The 26,546-nt window shown below is 50.1% G+C and overlaps 1 protein-coding gene across 1 annotated transcript; it reads right to left on the bottom strand.

The window, feature by feature from the left end:
- Positions 1 to 6,251: 6,251 nt before the first annotated feature.
- On the bottom strand, positions 6,252 to 25,871 carry LOC121274442 (thialysine N-epsilon-acetyltransferase-like; the record flags this gene model as incomplete). The annotated part of the gene is made up of 4 exons (XM_041181778.1): positions 6,252 to 7,357; positions 21,438 to 21,478; positions 24,889 to 24,990; positions 25,791 to 25,871. Coding segments are annotated over 4 exons (425 nt in total), but the record flags the coding sequence as incomplete, so codon positions are not given.
- Positions 25,872 to 26,546: the final 675 nt, after the last annotated feature.

Below are 26,546 nucleotides of genomic sequence, written 5' to 3' on the forward strand. Positions count from 1 at the left end.
AGGTGTCAAAGTAGATGGTAAGTGAATTGGAGAGGACAGTGCACAGATGTGGTGACCATTAGTCCATTCACCACAACCCCCTGCCCCTTGGTCACAAGTATGCATGGGCGTCTTACAGAATTAACAGGGTTCATTTCCCCCCTCATCTGTAGCTTCCAGTCACCTTTATTTTTCTGACATGTTTTTGCTTTCTGTTTTTGCCAAGTCTGCCGAGAGAGAGAGAGAGAGAGGGAAAGAAAGAGCGATTCTGCAACCTCTTCCCTCCACATAGCTTTCCTTTCTCTCTGGAGCTGAGACCATCCAGGAACTACCTCACAAAACTAAAATCCTTTCGAGTTGTCACGGCAGTGGATTACAGCCCCGACTTACTTACAGGCATATTGAACTTTTTAAGAAAGGCTTGTCTTTTTTTTTCTCCCATCCAGGAATACACAAGCAAATGGGTTAAAAAGCCACCTGCCGACCTGACCTGTGTGTTCTAGTTCTGGTGTGCCAGTTTGTGTCGTGAGAGTGACAGCAGAAGGAGATCAACTAGGCATCCCTGCAGCTTGCAGCATGCCTCTCTCTTTCTTTCTCTCCCTGTTGCTGGTGCCAAGTCAGCAAAGCTACAGCCAGAAAGGAACCAGGACAGCTCTTTCAGCTAAGCTGCAGGACCCAGTGTCTCCAAACCAACTGCTAAACTGCCAAAGTCATCTCTACCGGAATCACCCAACTAAATGGCTGCACTATTTCGCCATCAATGCCTCATGGATAAGCCAAAGACAGATTCGTATATCCATTTTGTTTGGGCTCAACTTCTCATTTCTGATAAAAGCAAAATACTGCAGATGCTGGAAATCTGAAACAAAAACAAAAATAACTGGAAAAACTCAGCAGGTCTGACAGCATCTGCGGAGAGGAGCACAGTTAACGTTTCGAGTCCGTTTGACTCGTCACCAGAACTAAGAAATATAGAAATGAGGTGAAATATAAGCTGGTTGAGGTGGGGTGGGATAGGTAGAGTTGGATAGAGGGCCAGTGATAGGTGGAGGCAAAGAATAGATTGCCAAAGATGTCATAGACAAAAGGACAAAGGGATGTTGATGGTGGTGATATTAGCTAAGGTATGTGCTAATGATGACATTAGGGGTAGAAAGCAGGACAAGCAAGGTACAGATAGCCCTAGTGGGGGTGGGGGTGGGGTGGGGGGAAAGGATCGAAATAGGCTAAAAGGCAGAGATAAAACAATGGATGGAAATACATTTAAAAATAATGGAAATAGGTGGAAAAAGAAAAATATATATTTTTAAAAATTATAAATTATTGGAAAAAGGGGAATTGGAAAGGGGGTGGAGATGGAGGAGAGAGTTCATGATCTGAAGTTGTTGAATTCAATATTCAGTCCGGAAGGCTGTAAAGTGCCTAGTCGGAAGATGAGGTGCTGTTCCTCCAGTTTGCGCTGAGCTTCACTCGAACAATGCAGCAGGGCAAGGACAGACATGTGGGCATGAGAGCAGGGTGGAGTGTTGAAATGGCAAGCGACAGGGAGGTCTGGGTCATGCTTGCGGACAGACCGAAGGTGTTCTGCAAAGCGGTCAACCAGGCTGCGTTTGGTCTCTCCAATGTAGAGGAGACCACATTGGGAGCAACGAATGCAGTAGACTAAATTGAGGGCAGTGCAAGTGAAATGCTGCTTCACTTGAAAGGAGTGTTTGGGCCCTTGGATGGTGAGGAGGGGGGAAGTAAAGGGGCAGGTGTTGCATCTTCTGCGGTTGCATGGGAAGGTGACGTGGGAGGGGGTTGAGGAGTAGGGGGTGATGGAGGAGTGGACCAGGGTGTCCCGGAGGGAACGATCCCTGCGGAATGCCACCAAAGTGGGTGAAGGGAAGATGTGTTTGGTGGTGGCATCATGCTGGAGTTGGCGGAAATGGCGGAGGATGATCCTTTGAATGCGGAGGCTGGTGGGGTGATAAGTGAGGACAAGGGGGACCCTATCATGTTTCTGGGAGGGAGGAGAAGGCGTGAGGGCAGATGCGCGGGAGATGGGCCGGACACGGTTGAGGACCCTGTCAACCACCGTGGGTGGAAAACCTCGGTTAAGGAAGAAGGAGGACATGTCAGAGGAACTATTTTTGAAGGTAGCATCATCGACGGAGGCGACAGAGGCGAAGGAACTGAGAGAATGGGATGGAGTCCTTACAGGAAGCGGGGTGTGAGGAGCTGTAGTCAAGGTAGCTGTGGGAGTCGGTAGGCTTGTAATGGATATTGGTGGACAGTCTATCACCAGAGATTGAGACAGAGAGGTCAAGGAAGGGGAGGGAAGTGTCAGAGATGGACCATGTGAAAATGATGGAGGGTGGAAATTGGAAGCAAAATTAATAAATTTTTCCAGGTCCAGACGAGACCATTAGCGGCACGGAAATAGTCATCGATGTACCGGAGAAAGAGTTGTGGGAGGGGGCCTGAGTAGGACTGGAACAAGGAATGTTCCACATACCCCATAAAGAGACAGGCATAACTGGGGCCCATGCAGGTACCCATAGCCACACCTTTTATTTGGAGGAAATGAAACGAATTTAAGGAGAAATTGTTCAGTGAGAGAACAAGTTCACCCAGACGGAGGAGAGTGGTGGTGGATGGGGATTGTTTAGGCCTCTGTTCGAGGAAGAAGCTAAGGGCCCTCAGACCATCCTGGTGGGGGATGGAGGTGTAGAGGGATTGGATGCCCATGGTGAAGAGGAGGTGGTTGGGGCCTGGGAACTGGAAATTGTTGATATGATGTAGGGTGTTAGAGGAATCACGGATGTAGGTGGGAAGGACTGGACAAGGGGAGAGAGAAGGGAGTCAAGATAACGAGAAATGAGTTCCGTGGGGCAGGAACAGTCTGACATGATCGGTCTGCCAGGACAGTCCTGTTTGTGGATTTTGGGTAGGAGGTAGAAGCAGGCCGTCCGAGGTTGGGCGACTATCAGGTTGGAAGCTGTGGAGGGAAGATCTCCAGAGGAGATGAGGTCAGTGACAGTCCTGGAAACAATGGCTTGATGTTCAGTGGTGGGGTCATGGTCCAGGGAGAGGTAGGAGGAAGTGTCTGCGAGTCGATGCTCAGTCTCCGCGAGGTAGAGGTCAGTGCGCCAGACAACAACAGCACCGCCCTTGTCAGCGGGTTTGATGACAATGTCAGGGTTGGACCTGAGAGAATGGAGTGCAGTAAGTTCAGAAAGAGACAGGTTAGAGTGGGTGAGAGGTGCAGGGAAATTGAGACGACCGATGTCACGTCGACAGTTCTCATTGAAAAGATCAAGAGCAGATAAGAATCCAGAGGGAGGGGTCCAGGTGGAGGGAGAATATTGGAGGTGGGTAAAAGGATCCGTTGAACAGGGAGAGGACTCCTGCCCAAAGAAGTGAGCATGGAGACGAAGACGGCGGAAGAAGAGTTCAGCATCGTGCTGAGCCCGAAATTCATTGAGGTGAGGGCGTAAGGGTAAGAAACTGAGTCCTTTGCTGAGCACTGAACGTTCAGCATCGGAGAGGGGAAGGTCAGGGGGTATAGTGAATACACGGCTGGGGCTGGGATTGGAAGATGGGGTGAGGTCAGAGGGACAGCAGGGGTGGAGGGTCCTGGATGGGCGTTGGTGTTGATGAGTTGTGGGAGGTTGCGTTCCTTTGGGCCTGAAAGAAAGAGACAAAGTTTCATTTCTGATCTCCGTGTATGTGTGTCACCTTTTTGTTTTTTTCTGGGGTTTTCTAGTAATTAACCAACTCAGTCTTTCTCTGACTCAAGAAAGCCCTGTTTAAACTGGCTCCTTCTAAAACATATAAATGCATTTGGACCGGAGAAAGGTATCCACGAGGGAAGGGTTCCTTTTTAAATTAACCTTGATGTGACCAACCGAGGGGGGGTCATCACAAAGGGACCCTCCCACAATGGGGGGTCATCAACCAGGAGCATCACAAAATTGGGGTCCCATTCAGGAAGTTAACCAACTGGGGTGGCTCACCTGTAACAGAGAAGGTCCCAAAATCTTGAAACTCTTCTCTATGGCTGGAACTGAGAGTGCTATCGTTTTCGGGTGTCTTGCTTGTTGCTGTTGTTTTAGGAATCTCTTTAAGGGGACACAGGTTATTCAACTGGGGAGGGAAAGGTATTTGATGAGCAGATCTTTCTCCAGTATTTTCTTGTCGAAATCTGCTCTCAGAGAAGAGTTTTGAGTAAAGAGCGTCACGAACAATGAGAATCGTCCCTTGTCTCAGTATTGCTGTTGGATGGGTTCAGGGAAGACTGCCATCCCTCAGATGCAGCACAAACCTATAAGACTGTAAGACCATAAGACATAGGAGCATAAATTAGGCCATTCGGCCCATCGAGTCTGCTCTGCCATTCAATCATGGCTGATAGGTTTCTCAACCCCATTCTCCCACCTTCTCCCCGTAACCTTTGATCCCCTCACCAATCAAGAACCTATCTATCTCGGTCTTAAATACACTCAATGACCTGGCCTCCACAGCCTTCTGTGACAATGAATTCCATAGATTCACCACTCTCTGGCTAAAGAAGTTTCTCCTCATCTCTGTTCTAAAAGGTCTTCCCTTTAATCTGAGGCTGTGCCCTCGGATCCTAGTCTCTCCTACTAATGGAAACATCTTCCCCACGTCCACTCTATCCAGGCCTTTCAGTATTCTGTAAGTTTCAATCAGATCCCCCCTCAGCCTTCTAAACTCCATCGAGTATAGACCCAGAGTCCTCAAACGTTCCTCATATGTTAAGCTTTTCATTCCTGGGATCATTCTCGTGAACCTCCTCTGGACCCTCTCCAGGGCCAGAACGTCCTTCCTGAGATACGGGGCCCAAAATTGCTCACAATATTCTAAATGTGGTCTGACCAGAGCCTTTTAAAGCCCAGCAGCACATCCCTGCTTTTATATTCTAGTCCTCTCGAAATTAATGCCAACATTGCATTTGCCTTCCTAACTATCGACTCAACCTGCAAGTTAACCTGTTGAACCTGTTCCTGAACTCGATAAGAATTTTTTACAGAAATTTGATGCACAGATGAGGTTATGCACTCAGGGTGGGACTCACCGACTGATCATTTTAATGTATTGGCATGATTTTTAAATACGTATTTTAATTAAAGTTAGATCTCTGCGTTGGGGTAATTGTTCTCCTTTTATTATTAACTGTCATTTTATAACACAGGGGCTGGGCACCCGAAACGAATTTCCGTATAGACGATAACTTGAATTGAAATTGACAATGAAAGAAACACTCCATTTTTTTTTCTCTGTCGTTCATTTATCAGGTCTCCCCTGCAGCTTTACCACACACTTAACCACAGTTCACCACATCCCCAGTCACAGATATGCATGTGCGTCTTACAGAATTAACATTAACAGAATAAGAGCTAGATAAAAAGCTTGGACAGTGTGTTTCATTGCTCAACACTACTCAAGACTGAGATCGATAGATTTTTGGACATTAAGGGATAGGGCGGGAAAGTGGAGCTGAGCTGGAAGGTAAGCTGTGGTCATGTTGAATGGCAGAGCAGGCTTTGAGGGGCCGAATGGCCTCCTGCTGCTCCTCACTCTTATGCTCTTAAACCCGTAATCCAGGCTGACACCAGTGCGGTGCTGAGGGAGTGCCGCACTGTCAGAGGGTCAGTACTGAGGGAGCGCTGCACTGTCAGAGGGTCAGTACTGAGGGAGTGCCACACTGTCGGAGGGTCAGTAATGAGGGAGTGCCGCACTGGGGGAGGGTCAGTACTGAGGGAGTGCCGCACTGTCGGAGGGTCAGTACTGAGGGAGTGCCGCACTGTCGGAGGGTCAGTACTGAGGGAGTGCCGCACTGTCGGAGGGTCAGTACTGAGGGAGCGCTGCAATGTCAGAGGGTCAGTACTGAGGGAGTGCTGTACTGTCAGAGGGTCAGTACTGAGGGAGTGCTGCAGTGTCGGAGGGACAGTACTGAGGGAGCGCCGCACTGTCGGAGGGTCAGTACTGAGGGAGCGCCGCACTGTGGGAGAGTCAGTACTGAGGGAATGCCGCACGGTCGGAGGGTCAGTGCTGAGGGAGTGCCGCAGTGTCGGAGGGACAGTACTGAGGGAGCGCCGCACTGTTGGAGGGTCAGTGCTGAGGGAGTGCTGCACTGTCGGAGGGTCAGTGCAGAGGGAGCGCCGCACTGTCGGAGGGTCAGTACTGAGAAAGTGCCGCAATGTCGGAGGGTCAGTACTGAGGGAGTGCTGCATTGTCGGAGGGTCAGTACTGAGGGAGCGTCGCACTGTCGGAGGGTCAGTACTGAGGGAGCATCACACTGTCAGAGGGTCAGTGCTGAGGAAGTGCTGCACTGTCAGAGGGTCAGTGCTGAAGGAGTGCCGCACTGTCAGATGTACATCCTTTGGAGCAGATGCTAAATGAGTCTGCCCTCTCAGATGGATGTGAAAGATCCGACAGCCATGACTGGAAGGAGTGGGGGGAGTTCTCCCCGGTGCCCTGGGGCCAATATTTAACCCTCAACCACTATCACTAAAAACAGATGATCTGGGTCATTATCACATCGCTGTACCTTATAGTTTGGTTTTGATGCACACTTGTTCTGGCCTCTCCCCACCACCCCACCCCACCACAAGTGGAAACATCTGCTCTACATCTGTGCTATCGAACCCCCTTTAAGAATTTTAAAGACCTCATTAGGTCACCCTCTCACCCTTCCCTTTTCTAGAGAAAAGAGCCCCAGCCATTCGATCTTTCCTGATAGTTAAAACCTCACATTTTTCCTATCATCCTTGAGAATCTTTTCACCAACATTGGAAAAAGTCAGCAGGAAAAGGTGAAAACAAGGAGCGATGTTTTGCATGCAGGGAGCGAAGATGCAAGAATTTTAATATTAATAAAAATCACAGGTTATGGTCCATTTAGGAGCCAATATCATTCCAAGGAATAAGAAACAGTGATGAACATATTATTTAAGTCATTAAACGTGGAAAGGAGATACGGAGTTCTCCAATGAAAGGTGTTCTCTGACTGTCTGACACCAGATCACGTGGTCAGTTCTCAGTAGCGCCACATGCTGGCAGGAGGCTATGATTGCAGTGTGACACGTTTACATAGGTGTTCCCCATTTTAAAAGGGGATGCTCGGATTTCTCCTGGAAACGGGGAAGAGGAATTCTGTCTACTAGCCCCGCTTATTTAAAGGGAGAGGTGGGAACATTCTGCCCCTTTCCTCCTGCTAGCCGTTGCATCTGCTCCTGATCGAACCTGAACAGATGCCACCCCTCAGAATCTGTCAGGTCCACAGCTCCCTTCGTGAGGTAGAAGTCAATACTCGGCTTATTCTCATTCAGGACGACAAAGTTCAGCCTGGTGCACTTGTTCTGTAAGGCGATCTGGGGGAAAACACAGAATTAAAGTGTCTTGTGTAAATGTTTGCAACAGTGCCCACTGTGTTCATCAACAGAATCATTATCACCTCTTTAATCCACCATTGATACTATACCCATCAAACACTCCCAGGACAGGTACAGGACGGGGTTAGATACAGAGTAAACTCCCTCTACACTGTCCCCATCAAACACTCCCAGGACAGGTACAGCACGGGGTTAGATACAGAGTAAAACTCACTCTACACTGTCCCAATCAAACACCCCCAGCACAGGTACAGCACGAGGTTAGATACAGAGTAAATCTCCCTCTACACTGTCCCCATCAAACACTCCCAGGACAGGTACAGCACGAGGTTAGATACAGAGTAAATCTCCCTCTGCACTGTCCCCATCAAACACTCCCAGGACAGGGACAGCACGAGGTTAGATACAGAGTAAAGCTCCCTCTACACTGTCCCCATCAAACACTCCCAGGACAGATACAGCACGGGGTTAGATACAGAGTAAAGCTCCCTCTACACTGTCCCAATCAAATGCTCCCAGGACAGGGACAGCACGAGGTTAGATACAGAGTAAAACTCACTCTACACTGTCCCAATCAAACAACCCCAGGACAGATACAGCACGGGGTTAGATACAGAGTAAAGCTCCCTCTACACTGTCCCCATCAAACACTCCCAGGACAGGTACAGCACGGGGTTAGATACAGAGTAAAGCTTCCTCTACACTGTCCCCATCAAACACTCCCAGGACAGGTACAGCACAGGGTTAGATACAGAGTAAAGCTCCCTCTACACCGTCCCCATCAAACACTCCCAGGACAGGTACAGCACAGGGTTAGATACAGAGTAAAGCTTCCTCTACACTGTCCCCATCAAACACTCCCAGGACAGGTACAGCACGGGGATAGATACAGAGTAAAGCTCCCTCTACACTGTCCCCATCAAACACTCCCAGGACAGGTACAGCACGGGGTAAGATAGAGAGTAAAGCTCCCTCTACACTGTCCCCATCAAACACTCCCAGGACAGGTACAGCACGGGGTTAGATACAGACTAAATTCCCTTTAGACTGTCCCCATCAAACACTCCCAGGACAGGTACAGCACGGGGTTAGATACAGAGTAAAGCTCCCTCTACACTTTCCGCATCAAACACTCCCAGGACAGGTACAGCACGGGGTTAGATACAGAGTAAAGCTCCGTCTAAACTGTCCCCATTAAACACTCCAAGGACAGATACAGCACGGGGTTAGATACAGAGTAAAGCTTCCTCTACACTGTCCCCATCAAACACTCCCAGGACAGGTACAGCACGGGATTAGATACAGAGTAAAGCTCACTCTACACTGTCCCCACCTAACACTCCCAGGACAGGTACAGCACGGGGTTAGATACAGAGTAAAGCTCCCTCTACACTATCCCCATCAAACACTCCCAGGACAGGTACAGCACAGGGTTAGGTACAGAGTAAATCTCCCTCTACACCGTCCCCATCAAACACTCCCAGGACAGGTACAGCACGGGGTTAGATACAGAGTAAAGCTCCCTCTACAATGTGCCCAACAAACACCCCCAGGACAGGTACAGCACGGGGTTAGATACAGTGTAAATCTCCCTCTACACGATCCCCATCAAACACTCCCTGGACAGGTACAGGACAGGGTTAGATACAGAGTAAAGATCCCTCTACACTGTCCCCATCAAACACTCCCAGGACAGGTACTGCACGGGGTTAGACACAGAGTAAAGCTCCCTCTACACTGTCCCCATCAAACACTCCCAGGACAGGTACAGCACGGGGTTAGATACAGAGTAAAGCTCCCTCTACACTGACCCCATCAAACACTCCCAGGACAGGTACAGCACGGGGTTAGATACAGAGTAAAGCTCCCTCTACACTGTCCCCATCAAACACTCCCAGGACAGGTACAGCACGGGGTTAGATACAGAGTAAAGCTTCCTCTACACCGTCCCCATCATCACTCCCAAAACAGGTACAGCACGGGGTAAGATACAGAGTAATGGTCCCTTTACACTGTCCCCATCAAACACTCCCAGGACAGGTACAGCACGGTGTGAGATACAGAGTAAAGCTCCCTCTACACTGTCCCCATCCAACACTTCCAGGACAGGTACAGCACGGTGTTAGATAGAGTAAAGCTCCCTCTACACTTTTCCCATTAAATATTCCCAGGACAGGTACAGCACGGGGTGAGATAGAGAGTAAATCTCCCTCTACACTGTCCCCATCAAACACTCCCAGGACAGGTACAGCACGGGGTTAGATACAGAGTAAAACTCCCTCTACACTGTCCCCATCAAACACTCCCAGGACAGGTACAGCACGGGGTTAGATACAGAGTAAAGCACCCTCTACACTGCCCCATCAACCATTCGCAGGACAGGTACAGCACGGGGTTAGACACATAGTAATACTCCCTCTACGCTGTCCCCATGAAAAACTCCCAGGACAGGTACAGCATGGGATTAGATACAGAGTAATACTCCCTCTACGCTGTCCCCATCAAACACTCCCAGGACAGGTACAGCACGGGGTTAGATACAGAGTAAGGCTCCCTCTACACTTTCCCCATCAAAAGCTCCCAGGACAGATACAGCACGGGGTTAGATACAGAGTAAAGATCCCTCTACAATGTGCCCAACAAACACCCCCAGGACAGGTACAGCACGGGGTTAGATACAGTGCAAAGCTACCTCTACACTTTCCCCACCTAACACTCCCAGGACAGGTACAGCACGGGGTTAGACACAGAGTAAATTCCCTTTACACTGTCCCCATCAAACACTCCCAGGACAGGTACAGCACGGGGTTAGATACAGAGTAAAGCTCCCTCTACACTGTCCCCATCAAACACTCCCAGGACAGGTACAGCACGGGGTTAGATACAGAGTAAAGCTCCCTCTACACTGTCCCCATCAAACACTCCCAGGACAGGTACAGCACGGGGTTAGATACAGAGTTAACCTCCCTCTACACTGTCCCCAACATGCACTCCCAGGACAGGTACACCACGGGGTTAGACACAGAGTAAAGCTCCCTCTACACTGTCCCTATCAAACACTCCCAGGACAGGTACAGCACGGGGTGAGATACAGAGTAAAGCTCCCTCTACACTGTCCCCATCAAACACTCCCAGGACAGGTACAGCACAGCGTTAGATACAGAGTAAAGCACCCTCTACACTGTCCCCATCCAACACTCCCAGGACAGGTACAGCATGGGAATAGGCACAGAGTAAAGCTCAATCTACGTTGTCCCCATCAAAAACTCCCAGGACAGGTACAGCACGGTGTTAGATACAGAGTAAAGCACCCTCTACACTGCCCCATCAACCATTCGCAGGACAGGTACAGCACGGGGTTAGATACAGAGTAAAGCTCCCTCTACGCTGTCCCCATCAAAAACTCCCAGGACAGGTACAGCATGGGATTAGATACAGAGTAATACTCCCTCTACGCTGTCCCCATCAAACACTCCCAGGGCAGGTACAGCACGGGGTTAGATACAGAGTAAAGCTCCCTCTAAACTTTCCCAATCAAATACTCCCAGGACAGCTACAGCACGGGGTTAGATACAGAGTAAAGCTCCCTCTACACTGTCCCCATCAAACACTCCCAGGACAGGTACAGCACGGGGTTAGATACAGAGTAAAGCTCCCTCTACACTGTCCCCATCAAACACTCCCAGGACAGGTACAGCACGGGGTTAGATACAGAGTAAAGCACCCTCTACACTGTCCCCATCAAACACTCCCAGGACAGGTACAGCACGGGGTTAGATACAGCGTAAAGCTCCCTCTACAATGTGCCCAACAAACACTCCCTGGACAGGGACAGCACGGGGTTAGATACAGAGTTAACCTCCCTCTACACTGTCCCCAACATGCACTCCCAGGACAGGTACACCACGGGGTAAGATACAGAGTAATGGTCCCTTTACAATGTCCCCATCAAACACTCCCAGGACAGGTACAGCACGGGGTGAGATACAGAGTAAAGCTCCCTCTACACTGTCCCCATCAAACACTCCCAGGACAGGTACAGCACAGCGTTAGATACAGAGTAAAGCACCCTCTACACTGTCCCCATCCAACACTCCCAGGACAGGTACAGCATGGGAATAGGCACAGAGTAAAGCTCAATCTACGTTGTCCCCATCAAAAACTCCCAGGACAGGTACAGCACGGGAATAGGCACAGAGTAAAGCTCAATCTACGTTGTCCCCATCAAAAACTCCCAGGACAGGTACAGCATGGGATTAGACACAGAGTAAATCTCCCTCTACACTGACCCAACCTAACACACCCAGGACAGGTACAGCACGGGGTTAGACACAGAGTAAATTCCCTTTAGACTTTCCCCATCAAACAGTCCCAGGACAGGGACAGCACAGGGTTAGATACAGAGTAAACTCCCTCTACACTGTCCCCATCAAACACTCCCAGGACAGGTACAGCACGGGGTTAGATACAGAGTAAAGCTCCCTCTACAATGTGCCCAACAAACACTCCCAGGACAGGTACAGCACGGGGTTAGATACAGCGTAAAGCTCCCTCTACAATGTGCCCAACAAACACTCCCTGGACAGGGACAGCACGGGGTTAGATACAGAGTTAACCTCCCTCTACACTGTCCCCAACATGCACTCCCAGGACAGGTACACCACGGGGTAAGATACAGAGTAATGGTCCCTTTACAATGTCCCCATCAAACACTCCCAGGACAGGTACAGCACGGGGTGAGATACAGAGTAAAGCGCCCTCTACACTGTCCCCATCAAACACTCCCAGGACAGGTACACCACGGGGTAAGATACAGAGTAATGGTCCCTTTACAATGTCCCCATCAAACACTCCCAGGACAGGTACAGCACGGGGTGAGATACAGAGTAAAGCTCCCTCTACACTGTCCCCATCAAACACTCCCAGGACAGGTACAGCACAGCGTTAGATACAGAGTAAAGCACCCTCTACACTGTCCCCATCCAACACTCCCAGGACAGGTACAGCATGGGAATAGGCACAGAGTAAAGCTCAATCTACGTTGTCCCCATCAAAAACTCCCAGGACAGGTACAGCACGGTGTTAGATAGAGTAAAGCTCCCTCTACACTTTTCCCATTAAATATTCCCAGGACAGGTACAGCACGGGGTGAGATAGAGAGTAAAGCTCCCTCTACACTGTCCCCATCAAACACTCCCAGGACAGGTACAGCACGGCGTTAGATACAGAGTAAAGCACCCTCTACACTGCCCCATCAACCATTCGCAGGACAGGTACAGCACGGGGTTAGACACATAGTAATACTCCCTCTACGCTGTCCCCATCAAAAACTCCCAGGACAGGTACAGCATGGGATTAGATACAGAGTAATACTCCCTCTACGCTGTCCCCATCAAACACTCCCAGGACAGGTACAGCACGGGGTTAGATAGCGTAAAGCTCCCTCTAAACTTTCCCAATCAAATACTCCCAGGACAGCTACAGCACGGGGTTAGATACAGAGTAAGGCTCCCTCTACACTTTCCCCATCAAAAGCTCCCAGGACAGATACAGCACGGGGTTAGATACAGAGTAAAGATCCCTCTACAATGTGCCCAACAAACACCCCCAGGACAGGTACAGCACGGGGTTAGATACAGTGCAAAGCTACCTCTACACTTTCCCCACCTAACACTCCCAGGACAGGTACAGCACGGGGTTAGACACAGAGTAAATTCCCTTTACACTGTCCCCATCAAACACTCCCAGGACAGGTACAGCACGGGGTTAGATACAGAGTAAAGCTCCCTCTACAATGTGCCCAACAAACACTCCCAGGACAGGTACAGCACGGGGTTAGATACAGAGTAAAGCTCCCTCTACAATGTGCCCAACAAACACTCCCAGGACAGGTACAGCACGGGGTTAGATACAGCGTAAAGCTCCCTCTACAATGTGCCCAACAAACACTCCCTGGACAGGGACAGCACAGGGTTAGATACAGAGTTAACCTCCCTCTACACTGTCCCCAACATGCACTCCCAGGACAGGTACACCACGGGGTAAGATACAGAGTAATGGTCCCTTTACAATGTCCCCATCAAACACTCCCAGGACAGGTACAGCACGGGGTGAGATACAGAGTAAAGCTCCCTCTACACTGTCCCCATCAAACACTCCCAGGACAGGTACAGCACAGCGTTAGATACAGAGTAAAGCACCCTCTACACTGTCCCCATCCAACACTCCCAGGACAGGTACAGCATGGGAATAGGCACAGAGTAAAGCTCAATCTACGTTGTCCCCATCAAAAACTCCCAGGACAGGTACAGCACGGGAATAGGCACAGAGTAAAGCTCAATCTACGTTGTCCCCATCAAAAACTCCCAGGACAGGTACAGCATGGGATTAGACACAGAGTAAATCTCCCTCTACACTGACCCAACCTAACACTCCCAGGACAGGTACAGCACGGGGTTAGACACAGAGTAAATTCCCTTTAGACTTTCCCCATCAAACAGTCCCAGGACAGGTACAGCACGGGGTTAGATACAGAGTAAAGCTCCCTCTACACTGTCCCCATCAAACACTCCCAGGACAGGTACAGCACGGGGTTAGATACAGAGTAAAGCTCCCTCTACAATGTGCCCAACAAACACTCCCAGGACAGGTACAGCACGGGGTTAGATACAGAGTAAAGCTCCCTCTACAATGTGCCCAACAAACACTCCCAGGACAGGTACAGCACGGGGTTAGATACAGAGTTAACCTCCCTCTACACTGTCCCCAACATGCACTCCCAGGACAGGTACACCACGGGGTAAGATACAGAGTAATGGTCCCTTTACAATGTCCCCATCAAACACTCCCAGGACAGGTACAGCACGGGGTTAGACACAGAGTAAAGCTCCCTCTACACTGTCCCCATCAAACACTCCCAGGACAGGTACAGCACGGGGTGAGATACAGAGTAAAGCTCCCTCTACACTGTCCCCATCAAACACTCCCAGGACAGGTACAGCACAGCGTTAGATACAGAGTAAAGCACCCTCTACACTGTCCCCATCCAACACTCCCAGGACAGGTACAGCACGGGGTTAGATACAGAGTAAAGCTCAATCTACGTTGTCCCCATCAAAAACTCCCAGGACAGGTACAGCACGGTGTTAGATAGAGTAAAGCTCCCTCTACACTTTTCCCATTAAATATTCCCAGGACAGGTACAGCACGGGGTGAGATAGAGAGTAAAGCTCCCTCTACACTGTCCCCATCAAACACTCCCAGGACAGGTACAGCACGGCGTTAGATACAGAGTAAAGCACCCTCTACACTGCCCCATCAACCATTCGCAGGACAGGTACAGCACGGGGTTAGACACATAGTAATACTCCCTCTACGCTGTCCCCATCAAAAACTCCCAGGACAGGTACAGCATGGGATTAGATACAGAGTAATACTCCCTCTACGCTGTCCCCATCAAACACTCCCAGGACAGGTACAGCACGGGGTTAGATAGCGTAAAGCTCCCTCTAAACTTTCCCAATCAAATACTCCCAGGACAGCTACAGCACGGGGTTAGATACAGAGTAAGGCTCCCTCTACACTTTCCCCATCAAAAGCTCCCAGGACAGGTACAGCACGGGGTTAGATACAGAGTAAAGATCCCTCTACAATGTGCCCAACAAACACCCCCAGGACAGGTACAGCACGGGGTTAGATACAGTGCAAAGCTACCTCTACACTTTCCCCACCTAACACTCCCAGGACAGGTACAGCACGGGGTTAGACACAGAGTAAATTCCCTTTACACTGTCCCCATCAAACACTCCCAGGACAGGTACAGCACGGGGTTAGATACAGAGTAAAGCTCCCTCTACAATGTGCCCAACAAACACTCCCAGGACAGGTACAGCACGGGGTTAGATACAGCGTAAAGCTCCCTCTACAATGTGCCCAACAAACACTCCCTGGACAGGGACAGCACGGGGTTAGATACAGAGTTAACCTCCCTCTACACTGTCCCCAACATGCACTCCCAGGACAGGTACACCACGGGGTAAGATACAGAGTAATGGTCCCTTTACAATGTCCCCATCAAACACTCCCAGGACAGGTACAGCACGGGGTGAGATACAGAGTAAAGCTCCCTCTACACTGTCCCCATCAAACACTGCCAGGACAGGTACAGCACAGCGTTAGATACAGAGTAAAGCACCCTCTACACTGTCCCCATCCAACACTCCCAGGACAGGTACAGCATGGGAATAGGCACAGAGTAAAGCTCAATCTACGTTGTCCCCATCAAAAACTCCCAGGACAGGTACAGCACGGGAATAGGCTCGGAGTAAAGCTCAATCTACGTTGTCCCCATCAAAAACTCCCAGGACAGGTACAGCATGGGATTAGACACAGAGTAAATCTCCCTCTACACTGACCCAACCTAACACTCCCAGGACAGGTACAGCACGGGGTTAGACACAGAGTAAATTCCCTTTAGACTTTCCCCATCAAACAGTCCCAGGACAGGTACAGCACGGGGTTAGATACAGAGTAAAGCTCCCTCTACACTGTCCCCATCAAACACTCCCAGGACAGGTACAGCACGGGGTTAGATACAGAGTAAAGCTCCCTCGACACTGTCTCCATCAAACACTCCCAGGACAGGTACAGCACGGGGTTAGATACAGAGTAAAGCTCCCTCTGGACTGTCCCCATGAAACACTCCCAAGACAGGTACAGCACGGGGTTAGATACAGAGTAAAGCTCCCTCTGGACTGTCCCCATCAAACACTCCCAGGACAGGTACAGCACGGGGTTAGATACAGAGTAAAGCTCCTTCTTCACTGTCCCCATCAAACACTCCCAGGACAGGGACAGCACGGGGTTAGATACAGAGTAAATTCCCTTTACACTGTCCCCATCAAACACTCCCAGGACAGGTACAGCACGGGGTTAGATTCAGAGTAAAGCTTCCTCTACACTGTCCCCATCAAACACTCCCAGGACAGGTACAGCACGGGGTTAGATACAGAGTAAAGCTCCCTCTACACTGTCCCCATCAAACACTCCCAGGACAGGTACAGCACGGGAATAGATACAGAGTAAAGCTCTCTCTACACTGTCCTCATCAAACTCTCCCAGGACAGGTACAGCACGGGGTTAGATACAGAGTAAAGCTCGCTCTACACTGTCCCCATCAAACACTCCCAGATACAGGTACAGCACGGGGTTAGATTCAGAGTAAAGCTCCCTCTACGCTGTCCCCATCAAACACTCCCAGGACAGGTACAGCACGGGGTTAGATACAGAGTAAAGCTCTCTCTACACTGTCCCCACCAAACACTCCCAGGACAGGTACAGCACGGGAATAGATACTGAGTAAAGCTCTCTCTACACTGTCCCCACCAAACACTCCCAGGACAGGTACAGCACGGGGTTAGATACAGAGTAAAGCTCCCTCTACACTGTCCCCATCAAACACTCCCAGGACAGGTACAGCACGGGGTTAGATAAAGAGTAAAGCTCCCTCTACATGTTCCCCATTAAACACTCGCAGGACAGGTACAGCATGGGGTTAGGTACAGAGTAAAGCTCTCTCTACAATGTCCCCATCAAACGCTCCCAGGACAGATACAGCACGGGGTTAGATACTGAGTAAAGCTTCCTATACACTGTCCCCATCATCACTCCCAAAACAGGTACAGCACAGGGTTAGATACAGAGTAAACTCCCTCTACACTGTCCCCATCAAACACTCCCAGGACAGGTACAGCACGGGGTTAGATACAGAGTAAATCTCCCTCTACACTGTCCCCATCAAACACTCCCAGGACAGGTACAGCACGGGGTTAGATACAGAGTAAATTCCCTTTATACTGTCCCTATCAAACACTCCCAGGACAGGTAAAGCACGGGGTTAGATACAGAGTAAAGCTCCCTCTACACTGTCCCCATCAAACACTCCCAGGACAGGTACAGCACGGGGTTAGATTCAGAGTAAAGCTCCCTCTACGCTGTCCCCATCAAACACTCCCAGGACAGGTACAGCACGGGGTTAGATACAGAGTAAAGCTCCCTCTACACTGTCCCCATCAAACACTCCCAGGACAGGTACAGCACGGGGTTAGATACAGAGTAAAGCTCCCTCTACATGGTCCCCATCAAACACTCCCAGGACAGGTACAGCACGGGGTTAGATACAGAGTAAAGTTCCCTCTACACTGTCCCCATCAAACACTCCCAGGACAGGTACAGCACGGGAATAGATACAGAGTAAAGCTCCCTCTACACTGTCCCCATCAAACACTCCCAGGACAGGTACAGCACGGGGTTAGATACAGAGTAAAGCTCCCTCTACACTGTCCCCATCAAACACTCCCAGGACAGGTACAGCACGGGGTTAGATACAGAGTAAAGCTCTCTCTACACTGTCCCCACCAAACACTCCCAGGACAGGTACAGCACAGGGTTAGACGCAGAGTAAATTCCCTTTACACTGTCCCCATCAAAGACTCCCAGGACAGGTAAAGCACGGGGTTAGATACAGAGTAAAGCTTCCTCTACACTGTCCCCATTATCACTCTCAAAACAGGTACAGCACTGGGTTAGATACTGAGTAAAGCTCCCTCTACACGGTCCCCATCAAACACTCCCAGGACAGGAACAGCACGGGGTTAGAAACAGAGTAAAGCTCCCTCTACACTGTCCCCATCAAACACTCCCAGGACAGGTACAGCACGGGGTTAGATACAGAGTAAAGGTCCCTCTGCACTGTCCCCATCAAACACTCCCAGGACAGGTACAGCACGGGGTTAGATACAGAGTAAAGCTCCCTCTACACTGTCCCCATCAAACACTCCCAGGACAGGTACAGCACGGGGTTAGATACAGAGTAAAGCTCTCTCTACACTGTCCCCATCAAACACTCCCAGGACAGGTACAGCACGGGGTTAGATACAGAGTAAAGCTCCCTCTACATGGTCCCCATCAAACACCCCCTGGACAGGTACAGCACAGGGTTAGATACAGAGTAAACTCCCTCTACACTGTCCCCATCAAACACTTCCAGATACAGGTACAGCACGGGGTTAGATTCAGAGTAAAGCTCCCTCTACACTGTCCCCATCAAACACTCCCAGGACAGGTACAGCACGGGGTTAGATACAGAGTAAAGCTCCCTCTACACTGTCCCCATCAAACACTCCCAGGACAGGTACAGCACGGGGTTAGATACAGAGTAAACTCCCTCTACACTGTCCCCATCAAACACTCCCAGGACAGGTACAGCACAGGGTTAGATACAGAGTAAAGCTCCCTCTACACTGTCCCCATCAAACACTCCCAGGACAGGTACAGCACGGCGTTAGATACAGAGTAAAGCTCTCTCTACAATGTCCCCATCAAACGCTCCCAGGACAGATACAGCACGGGGTTATATACAGAGTAAAGCTTCCTATACACTGTCCCCATCAAACACTCCCAGGACAGGTACAGCACGGGGTTAGATACAGAGTAAAGCTTCCTATACACTGTCCCCATCAACACTCTCAGGACAGGTACAGCACGGGGTTAGATACAGAGTAAAGCTTCCTATACACTGTCCCCATCAAACACTCCCAGGACAGGTACAGCACGGGGTTAGATACAGAGTAAAGCTCCCTCTAGACTGTCCCCATTAAACACTTCCAGGACAGGTAGAGCATGGGGTTAGATACAGAGTAAAGCTCCCTCTACACTGTCCCCATCAAACACTCCCAGGACAGGTACAGCACGGGGTTAGATACAGAGTAAAGCTCCCTCTACACTGTCCCCATCAAACACTCCCAGTACAGGCACAGCACGGGAATAGATACAGTGTAAAGCTCTCTCTACACTGTCCCCATCAAACACTCCCAGGACAGGTACAGCTCGGTGTTAAATACAGAGTAAAGATCCCTCTACACCGTCCCCATCAAACACTCCCAGGACAGGTACAGCACGGGGTTAGATACAGAGTAAAGCTCTCTCTACACTGTCCCCATCAAACACTCCCAGGACAGGTACAGCACGGGGTTAGATACAGAGTAAAGCTCCCTCTACACTGTCCCCATCAAACACTCCCAGTACAGGCACAGCACGGGAATAGATACAGTGTAAAGCTCTCTCTACACTGTCCCCATCAAACACTCCCAGGACAGGTACAGCTCGGTGTTAAATACAGAGTAAATATCCCTCTACACCGTCCCCATCAAACACTCCCAGGACAGGTACAGCAGGGGGTTAGATGCAGAGTAAACTCCCTCTACCATGTCCCCATCAAACACTCCCAGGACAGGTACAGCACGGGGTTAGATACAGAGTAAAGCTCCCTCTACATGGTCCCCATCAAACACCCCCTGGACAGGTACAGCACAGGGTTAGATACAGAGTAAACTCCCTCTACACTGTCCCCATCAAACACTCCCAGATACAGGTACAGCACGGGGTTAGATTCAGAGTAAAGCTCCCTCTACGCTGTCCCCATCAAACACTCCCAGGACAGGTATAGCACGGGGTTAGATACAGAGTAAAACTCCCTCTACACTGTCCCCATCAAACACTCCCAGGACAGGTACAGCACGGGGTTAGCTACAGAGTAAATTCCCTTTACACTGTCCCCATCAAACACTCCCAGGACAGGTAAAGCACGGGGTTAGATACAGAGTAAAGCTTCCTCTACACTGTCCCCATTATCACTCTCAAAACAGGTACAGCACTGGATTAGATACTGAGTAAAGCTCCCTCTACACAGTCCCCATCAAACACCCCCTGGACAGGTACAGCACAGGGTTAGATACAGAGTAAAGCTCCCTCTACACTGTCCCCATCAAACACTCCCAGGACAGGTACAGCATGGGGTTAGATTCAGAGTAAAGCTCCCTCTACACTGTCCCCATCAAACACTCCCAGGGCAGGTACAGCACGGGGTTAGATACAGAGTAAAGCTTCCTCTACACTGTCCCCATCAAACACTCCCAGGACAGGTACAGCACGGGGTTAGATACAGAGTAAAGCTCCCTCTACACTGTCCCCATCAAACACTCCCAGGACAGGTACAGCACGGGGTTAGATACAGAGTAAACTCCCTCTACACTGTCCCCATCAAACACTCCCAGGACAGGTACAGCACAGGGTTAGATACAGAGTAAAGCTCCCTCTACACTGTCCCCATCAAACACTCCCAGGACAGGTACAGCACGGGGTTAGATACAGAGTAAAGCTCCCTCTACACTGTCCCCATCAAACGCTCCCAGGACAGATACAGCATGGGGTTAGATACAGAGTAAAGCTTCCTATACACTGTCCCCATCAAACACTCCCAGGACAGGTACAGCACGGGGTTAGATACAGAGTAAAGCTCCCTCTAGACTGTCCCCATTAAACACTTCCAGGACAGGTAGAGCACGGGGTTAGATACAGAGTAAAACTCCCTCTACACTGTCCCCATCAAACACTCCCAGGACAGGTACAGCACGGGGTTAGATACAGAGTAAAGCTCCCTCTACACTGTCCCCATCAAACACTCCCAGGACAGGTACAGCACGGGGTTAGATACAGAGTAAAGCTCCCTCTACACTGTCCCCATCAAACACTCCCAGTACAGGCACAGCACGGGAATAGATACAGTGTAAAGCTCTCTCTACACTGTCCCCATCAAACACTCCCAGGACAGGTACAGCTCGGTGTTAAATACAGAGTAAAGATCCCTCTACACCGTCCCCATCAAACACTCCCAGGACAGGTACAGCAGGGGGTTAGATGCAGAGTAAACTCCCTCTACCATGTCCCCATCAAACACTCCCAGGACAGGTACAGCACGGGGTTAGATACAGAGTAAAGCTCCCTCTACACCGTCCCCATCAAACGCTCCTAGGACAGGTACAGCACGGGGTTAGATACAGATTAAATCTCCCTCTACACCGTCCCCATCAAACACTCCCAGGACAGGTACAGCACAGGGTTAGATACAGAGTAAAGCTCCCTCTACACTGCTCTGACTGTTTGGATATGTTGCGGGGTGGGGAGTGACTCACGAGTCTTCCACAAACATCGATATTTTTACCTCTGCCACTTTGCGCAGAAACGTGCTCCCGATTCCTTGACCTGAAACACAGGAAAGGTGGTTATTGCCATGTGGATCCCGGCTTCAGAGAAGGAAATCTCCACACCAAGCTCTCTGCCGATGTCCAGAGATTGCGGATTCTGGACAACCAGTCCCAATCTCAAGTGAGATCAGGACAATCCCAAAGGAAAGTTCCCCAATGGACATGGAATCTGAGTGGAAATCTTAACCTTCTCCGAACTGATTCTAGCACAATTCTATCTTTTTTCAAATAAGGAGACCAAAACTGCACACAGTGCTCCAGATGCGGTCTCGCCAAGACCCTGTACAGCTGCAGTAAAACATCCCCACTTTTATATCCCATGCTCCTCGCAATAAACACCAACATCCCATTTGCCGTCCTAATCACTTGCTGCTCTTGCACACTAACTCTTCCTGATCCATGTACCAGGACACCCAGATCCCTCTGTACCTCAGGGTTCTGTAGTCTCTCTTCATTTAGATAATTTGCTGCTTTTTTATTCTTCCTGCCAAAGTGGACAAGTTCACACTCTCCCACATCGTACTCCGTCTGCTAAATTTTTGCCCGCTCGCTTAATCTATCGATATCCCTTTGTAGGCTCCCCACCTCCTCTTGACAACTTACTTTCCTACCTTTCTTGGTGTCACTGGCCCCAGCACTGATCCCCGTGGTACTCCACTAGTTACAGCTTGCCAATCGGAAAAAGACCCATTTATCCCTACTCTCTGATTCCTGTTAGCTAACCAATCCTTTATCCGTGCTCATATGTTACCACCTCCAACCCGCCCCCCCCCACCCCAACACACCAGTGACCTCTGTCGGGGGATGCATGGAGTGGGGGCTGCGCCTGAGTGAGAATGGACAAGGTGTGTAGCCGGAAATTTTGGCTCTCGTGGTAAGTTCTGGTACATTTTTCTTAAGTTTAAATTTAGGTTAAGAGTCAGGCTATGACAGAGGACTTCCAAACTTCAATTTAGTTTAAGGGCCATGTAAAGCGGGGAGCTGCCCGGCAGTGGCAGTTATCCATCAATCAGCTGAAAGTAAATTGGTTCAGTAGGCGTTAATTATTGTAGCAATTGCTGAGCTAACTAGTGACTCATCAGAGACTCTATAGGGACAGGGACATACTGGTATTGCCATTGGACTAGTGTTCCAGACACCCAGGGTAAGGCTCTGGGGACCTGGGTTCAAATCTCACCATGGCAGATGCTGAAACTTGGATGACCATGAAACCATTGCTGATTGTTGTAAAGAAAAAAACCCATCTGGTTCACTAATGTCTTTAAAAAGTCTGGCCTACGTGATCCGGACTCGAAACGTTAACTCTGTCTCTCTCTCTCCGCAGATTTTTTGCTTTTTGTTTCAGATTTCCAGTTATAATCTCTGGATTACCACCTGAGCCTCGTGCAATTTGACAGAGGGTAAATGAGATTGGAGGGGTGAACGCATGGCTGAAAGAACGGCGTGGGTAGAAACGAGTTCCAGTTCGGGGGAGAGTGGGAGCTGTATGGGTTGGGGTGGTCTTCCCTTGAACTGCGTTGCAGCCTGCGTTCTGAAAGATCGCATAACTAGTGCGGTTGAGGGGGCTTTAAACGAAATAGTTGGGGGGTTGGGGGGAGAAGGGATCAAGCGAGAAGGTGTTGTAAATCAAAGGGGAGAGGTAAAAGAGCAAGTTGGGTCAGGATAACCAAGAGTGTGGCAGTGAGGGACAGAGAGTACAAAATTAAGAGTGCACCTGTAAGAAATTGGGGGCCTTTAATGAACTGGTATTTTTTGCACAGTATAAACCTTTCATAGGATTTGCAAACAGCACTGATTGTCTGTCTGGAAAGAGAACGGTACTTTCCACCATGTATAAAATTCTTATTAACTCAATGGAAAAGCTTTCTGAAAAGTCAACAATTTCTAAACAGTCTTTGGCAACGTCAAGATGCCTTGATTCGGGCGGCCATGCTGACGCTCCTAAGTTGGTGGGGCGGTGTCCTGTCATGCCCCCTTATCGATGCAGGTGGTTTAGATAGGGTCAGGAAAATGAACCTCAGCGCGGTGTAAACTGAAAGGCTGACTGCGAGCAGGGTGACGTACAGAGGAGGAAGTGACCACCCTGACGTTCATGGGTACCTGCCCTGTATCCGTTGGGCCAGGAGGGTTTGAACAGATGATTGACACCGTGTAAGCTACCCCTCCGGAGAAAGGGTATACTAACCGGGGTTCAGGGGCAGGGGGCGCAGGCGCTAATAAGGTCACAGTAGCCTTCCCCAGATGGAAGGCGGATCAGGGGAGGAGGGGTAAGAACTGAGGGAAGGTTCCCTAACACCTCGGCTAGAGGGCAGGATGCTGAGAGCAACACGCTCCGGGCCAATGTCCCGTTCGTCCTCTGGAATCAGTAAACCGCTCCCAACTATCACGGGTCATAGACGTTGTCCAGTCAATTAGTGCATTAAACAGTGAGCCCAAGTTCTAGATTCTCCCACAACCACCCTGTCAAGACCCCGCAGGGGTCTTAGAACCATGGAAAAGTTACAGCACAGAAGGAGGCCATTCGGCCCATCCTGTCCCTGCCAGCCCAAGGACACCCAGGTGCCCTTTCTAATCCCGCCTTCCTGCACCCGGCCCACAGCCCCATTGTCTTAGCTGTTTTAAACAACTTTTTCTCTGAGCCACTTAAGGAGATAACTGGTCAGTTGTAAAGAGCATTTTAAAAGAGGAGGGAAAGAAAGAGAGAGAGAGAGAGAGATGCGGAGTGGTTTAGGAACAGAATTCCAGAACTTAGGCCCCAGGCAGCTGAAGACCCTGATAAGACCCTGAGGGGTCTTGACAGGGTGGATGTGGGGAGGATGTTTCCCCTTGTGGGAGAATCTAGGACTAGGGGGGTCACTGTTTAAAAATAAGGGGTCGCCCATTTAAGGTGGTGATGAGGAGAAATTTTTTCTCTCAGAGGGTCGAGAGTTTTTGGAACTCAGAGAGCGATGAAGGCAGGGTCTTTGAATGTTTTTAAGGCAGAGGTAGATAGATTCTTGGTGAACAAGGGGGTGAAAGGTTATCGGGGGGTAGGCGGGAATGTGGGGTTGAGGTTACACTCAGGTCAGCCGTGATCTTATTGAATGGCGGAGCAGGCTCGAGGGGCCGAGTGGGCCTACTCCAGCTCCTAGGTTGTATGTTCGTACGTAACGCACGGCTGCATGTGGTGCAGCGATGGGAGGGTGGGCAGGAGGCTGGAATCGGAGGAGCGCAGAGATCTCAGAGGATTGTAGAGCTGGAGGAGGTGACAGGGGTGGGGCCTCCGCTCAGCGACCATGTCAAAAAGGGGCCTAGCGCTGTGACTCAGCCTGACGACCTGCACCCACCAACCTGCCTGAGCGACCGGGTGAATGAAGACCACCGCTTGGCAACTCAGGCGTGGCTACTAATATTGCAGCAAATGCTCACCTCGGAACTCCTCCATAACATAGAGGTCTTCCAGATAAAGCGCCCTGCCCTTCCAGGAGCTATAACTGAAGAAATACATGGCGTACCCCACGATGGTGTGGCCTGGAAGCAGAGAAATAAGATTCAGTAATCACAGAGGGTGAGGGCTCCTGTGTATCTCCCAGTCCGCAGTGTCACCCACGCCTCCAGGAATTGGTTTCGGATGGGCTGAAGTTTCCAGGGTGTGGAAGATTGGAGGCCGGCCAGGGAAGCTTTGAGACAGTCAAATCAGGCCAAATCCTTGGCCGCCAATGAGCTCAAACTCTTATTCACCCCCTGACTCCCCAGAGCCTGTCCACCGTCTACAAGGCACAAGTCAGGAGTGTGATGGAATACTCCCCACTTGCCTGAATGAGTGCAGCTCCCGCAACACTCAAGAAGCTCGACACCATCCAGGACAAAGCAGCCCTGCTTGATCGGCACCACATCCACAAACATTCACTCCCTCCACCACCGACGCACAGTAGCAGCAGTGTGTGTACCATCTACAAGATGCACTGCAGCAACTCACCAAGGCTCCTTCGACAGCACCTTCCAAACCCACCTCCTCTACCATCTAGAAGGACAAGGGCAGCAGACACATGGGGAACACCACCACCTGGAAGTTCCCCTCCGAAACACTCACCATCCTGACTTGGAAATATATCGGCCGTTCCTTCACTGTCGCTGGGTCACTCCCTCCCTAACAGCACGGTGGGTGTGCCTACACCACAGGGACTGCAGCGGCTCAAGAAGGCAGCTCACCCACCACCTTCTCAAGGGGCAATTAGGGATGGGCAATAAATGCTGATTTTGCCGGCGCACCCGGGTCCCAGAAATGAGTAAAAACAATTTTTTTGAGAATTAAACAATGATTCAGTCACCTCGACAAGCTCGTTCTGGTGGAACCTCAGCCACTAGACATTTATAATAGGGTCCTTGTGTAAATCCATCTTCTATCAGACCTGTGGCATCAGAACAGAACTTTAATCAACAGCTGTTAAAAATAGGTTCAGTTGCTAACACTCTCTTGCCTTTGAGCAACAAGATTGTGGGTCTCACCCCAACACTTTCATGGCGTTAGGGTGAAAGGAGAAAGGTTTAGGGGGAACATTAGGGGGAACTTCTTCACTCAGAGAGTGGTGAGAGTGTGGAACGAGCTACCATCTGACGTGGTAAATGTGGGCTCACTCTTAAGTTTTAAGAATAAATTGGATAGATAAATGGATGGCAGGGGTCTGGAGGGTTATGGACTGGGTGCAGGTCAATGGGACTAGCGGAATAATATTTCGGCACAGACTAGAAGGGCTGAATGGCCTGTTTTCTGTGCTGTAGTGTCCTATGGTTCTATCGTTCTAGAAAACAGAGCAAGGGCATATGTGTGTGAGAGAGAGAGTGAGTTTGTGTGGGAGAGTGTTTGTGTGTGTGTGTGTGAGAGAGAGAGTGTGTGTGTGTGTGTGTGTGTGTGTGTGTGTATGTATGTGTGAGTGTGCGTGTGTTAGCAGTGTGTGTAGGTGAGTGTGTGTGTGTGTATGTGTGAGCGAGTGTGCGTGTGTCTGTGAGCGAGTGTGTGTGTAAGAGAGAGTGTGTGTGTGTGAGTGTGCATGTGTTAGCACTGTGTGTAGGTGAGTGTGTGTGTG

This window comes from Carcharodon carcharias (assembly GCF_017639515.1).
Source record: "Carcharodon carcharias isolate sCarCar2 chromosome 36 unlocalized genomic scaffold, sCarCar2.pri SUPER_36_unloc_22, whole genome shotgun sequence".
Lineage (NCBI taxonomy): Eukaryota > Metazoa > Chordata > Chondrichthyes > Lamniformes > Lamnidae > Carcharodon > Carcharodon carcharias.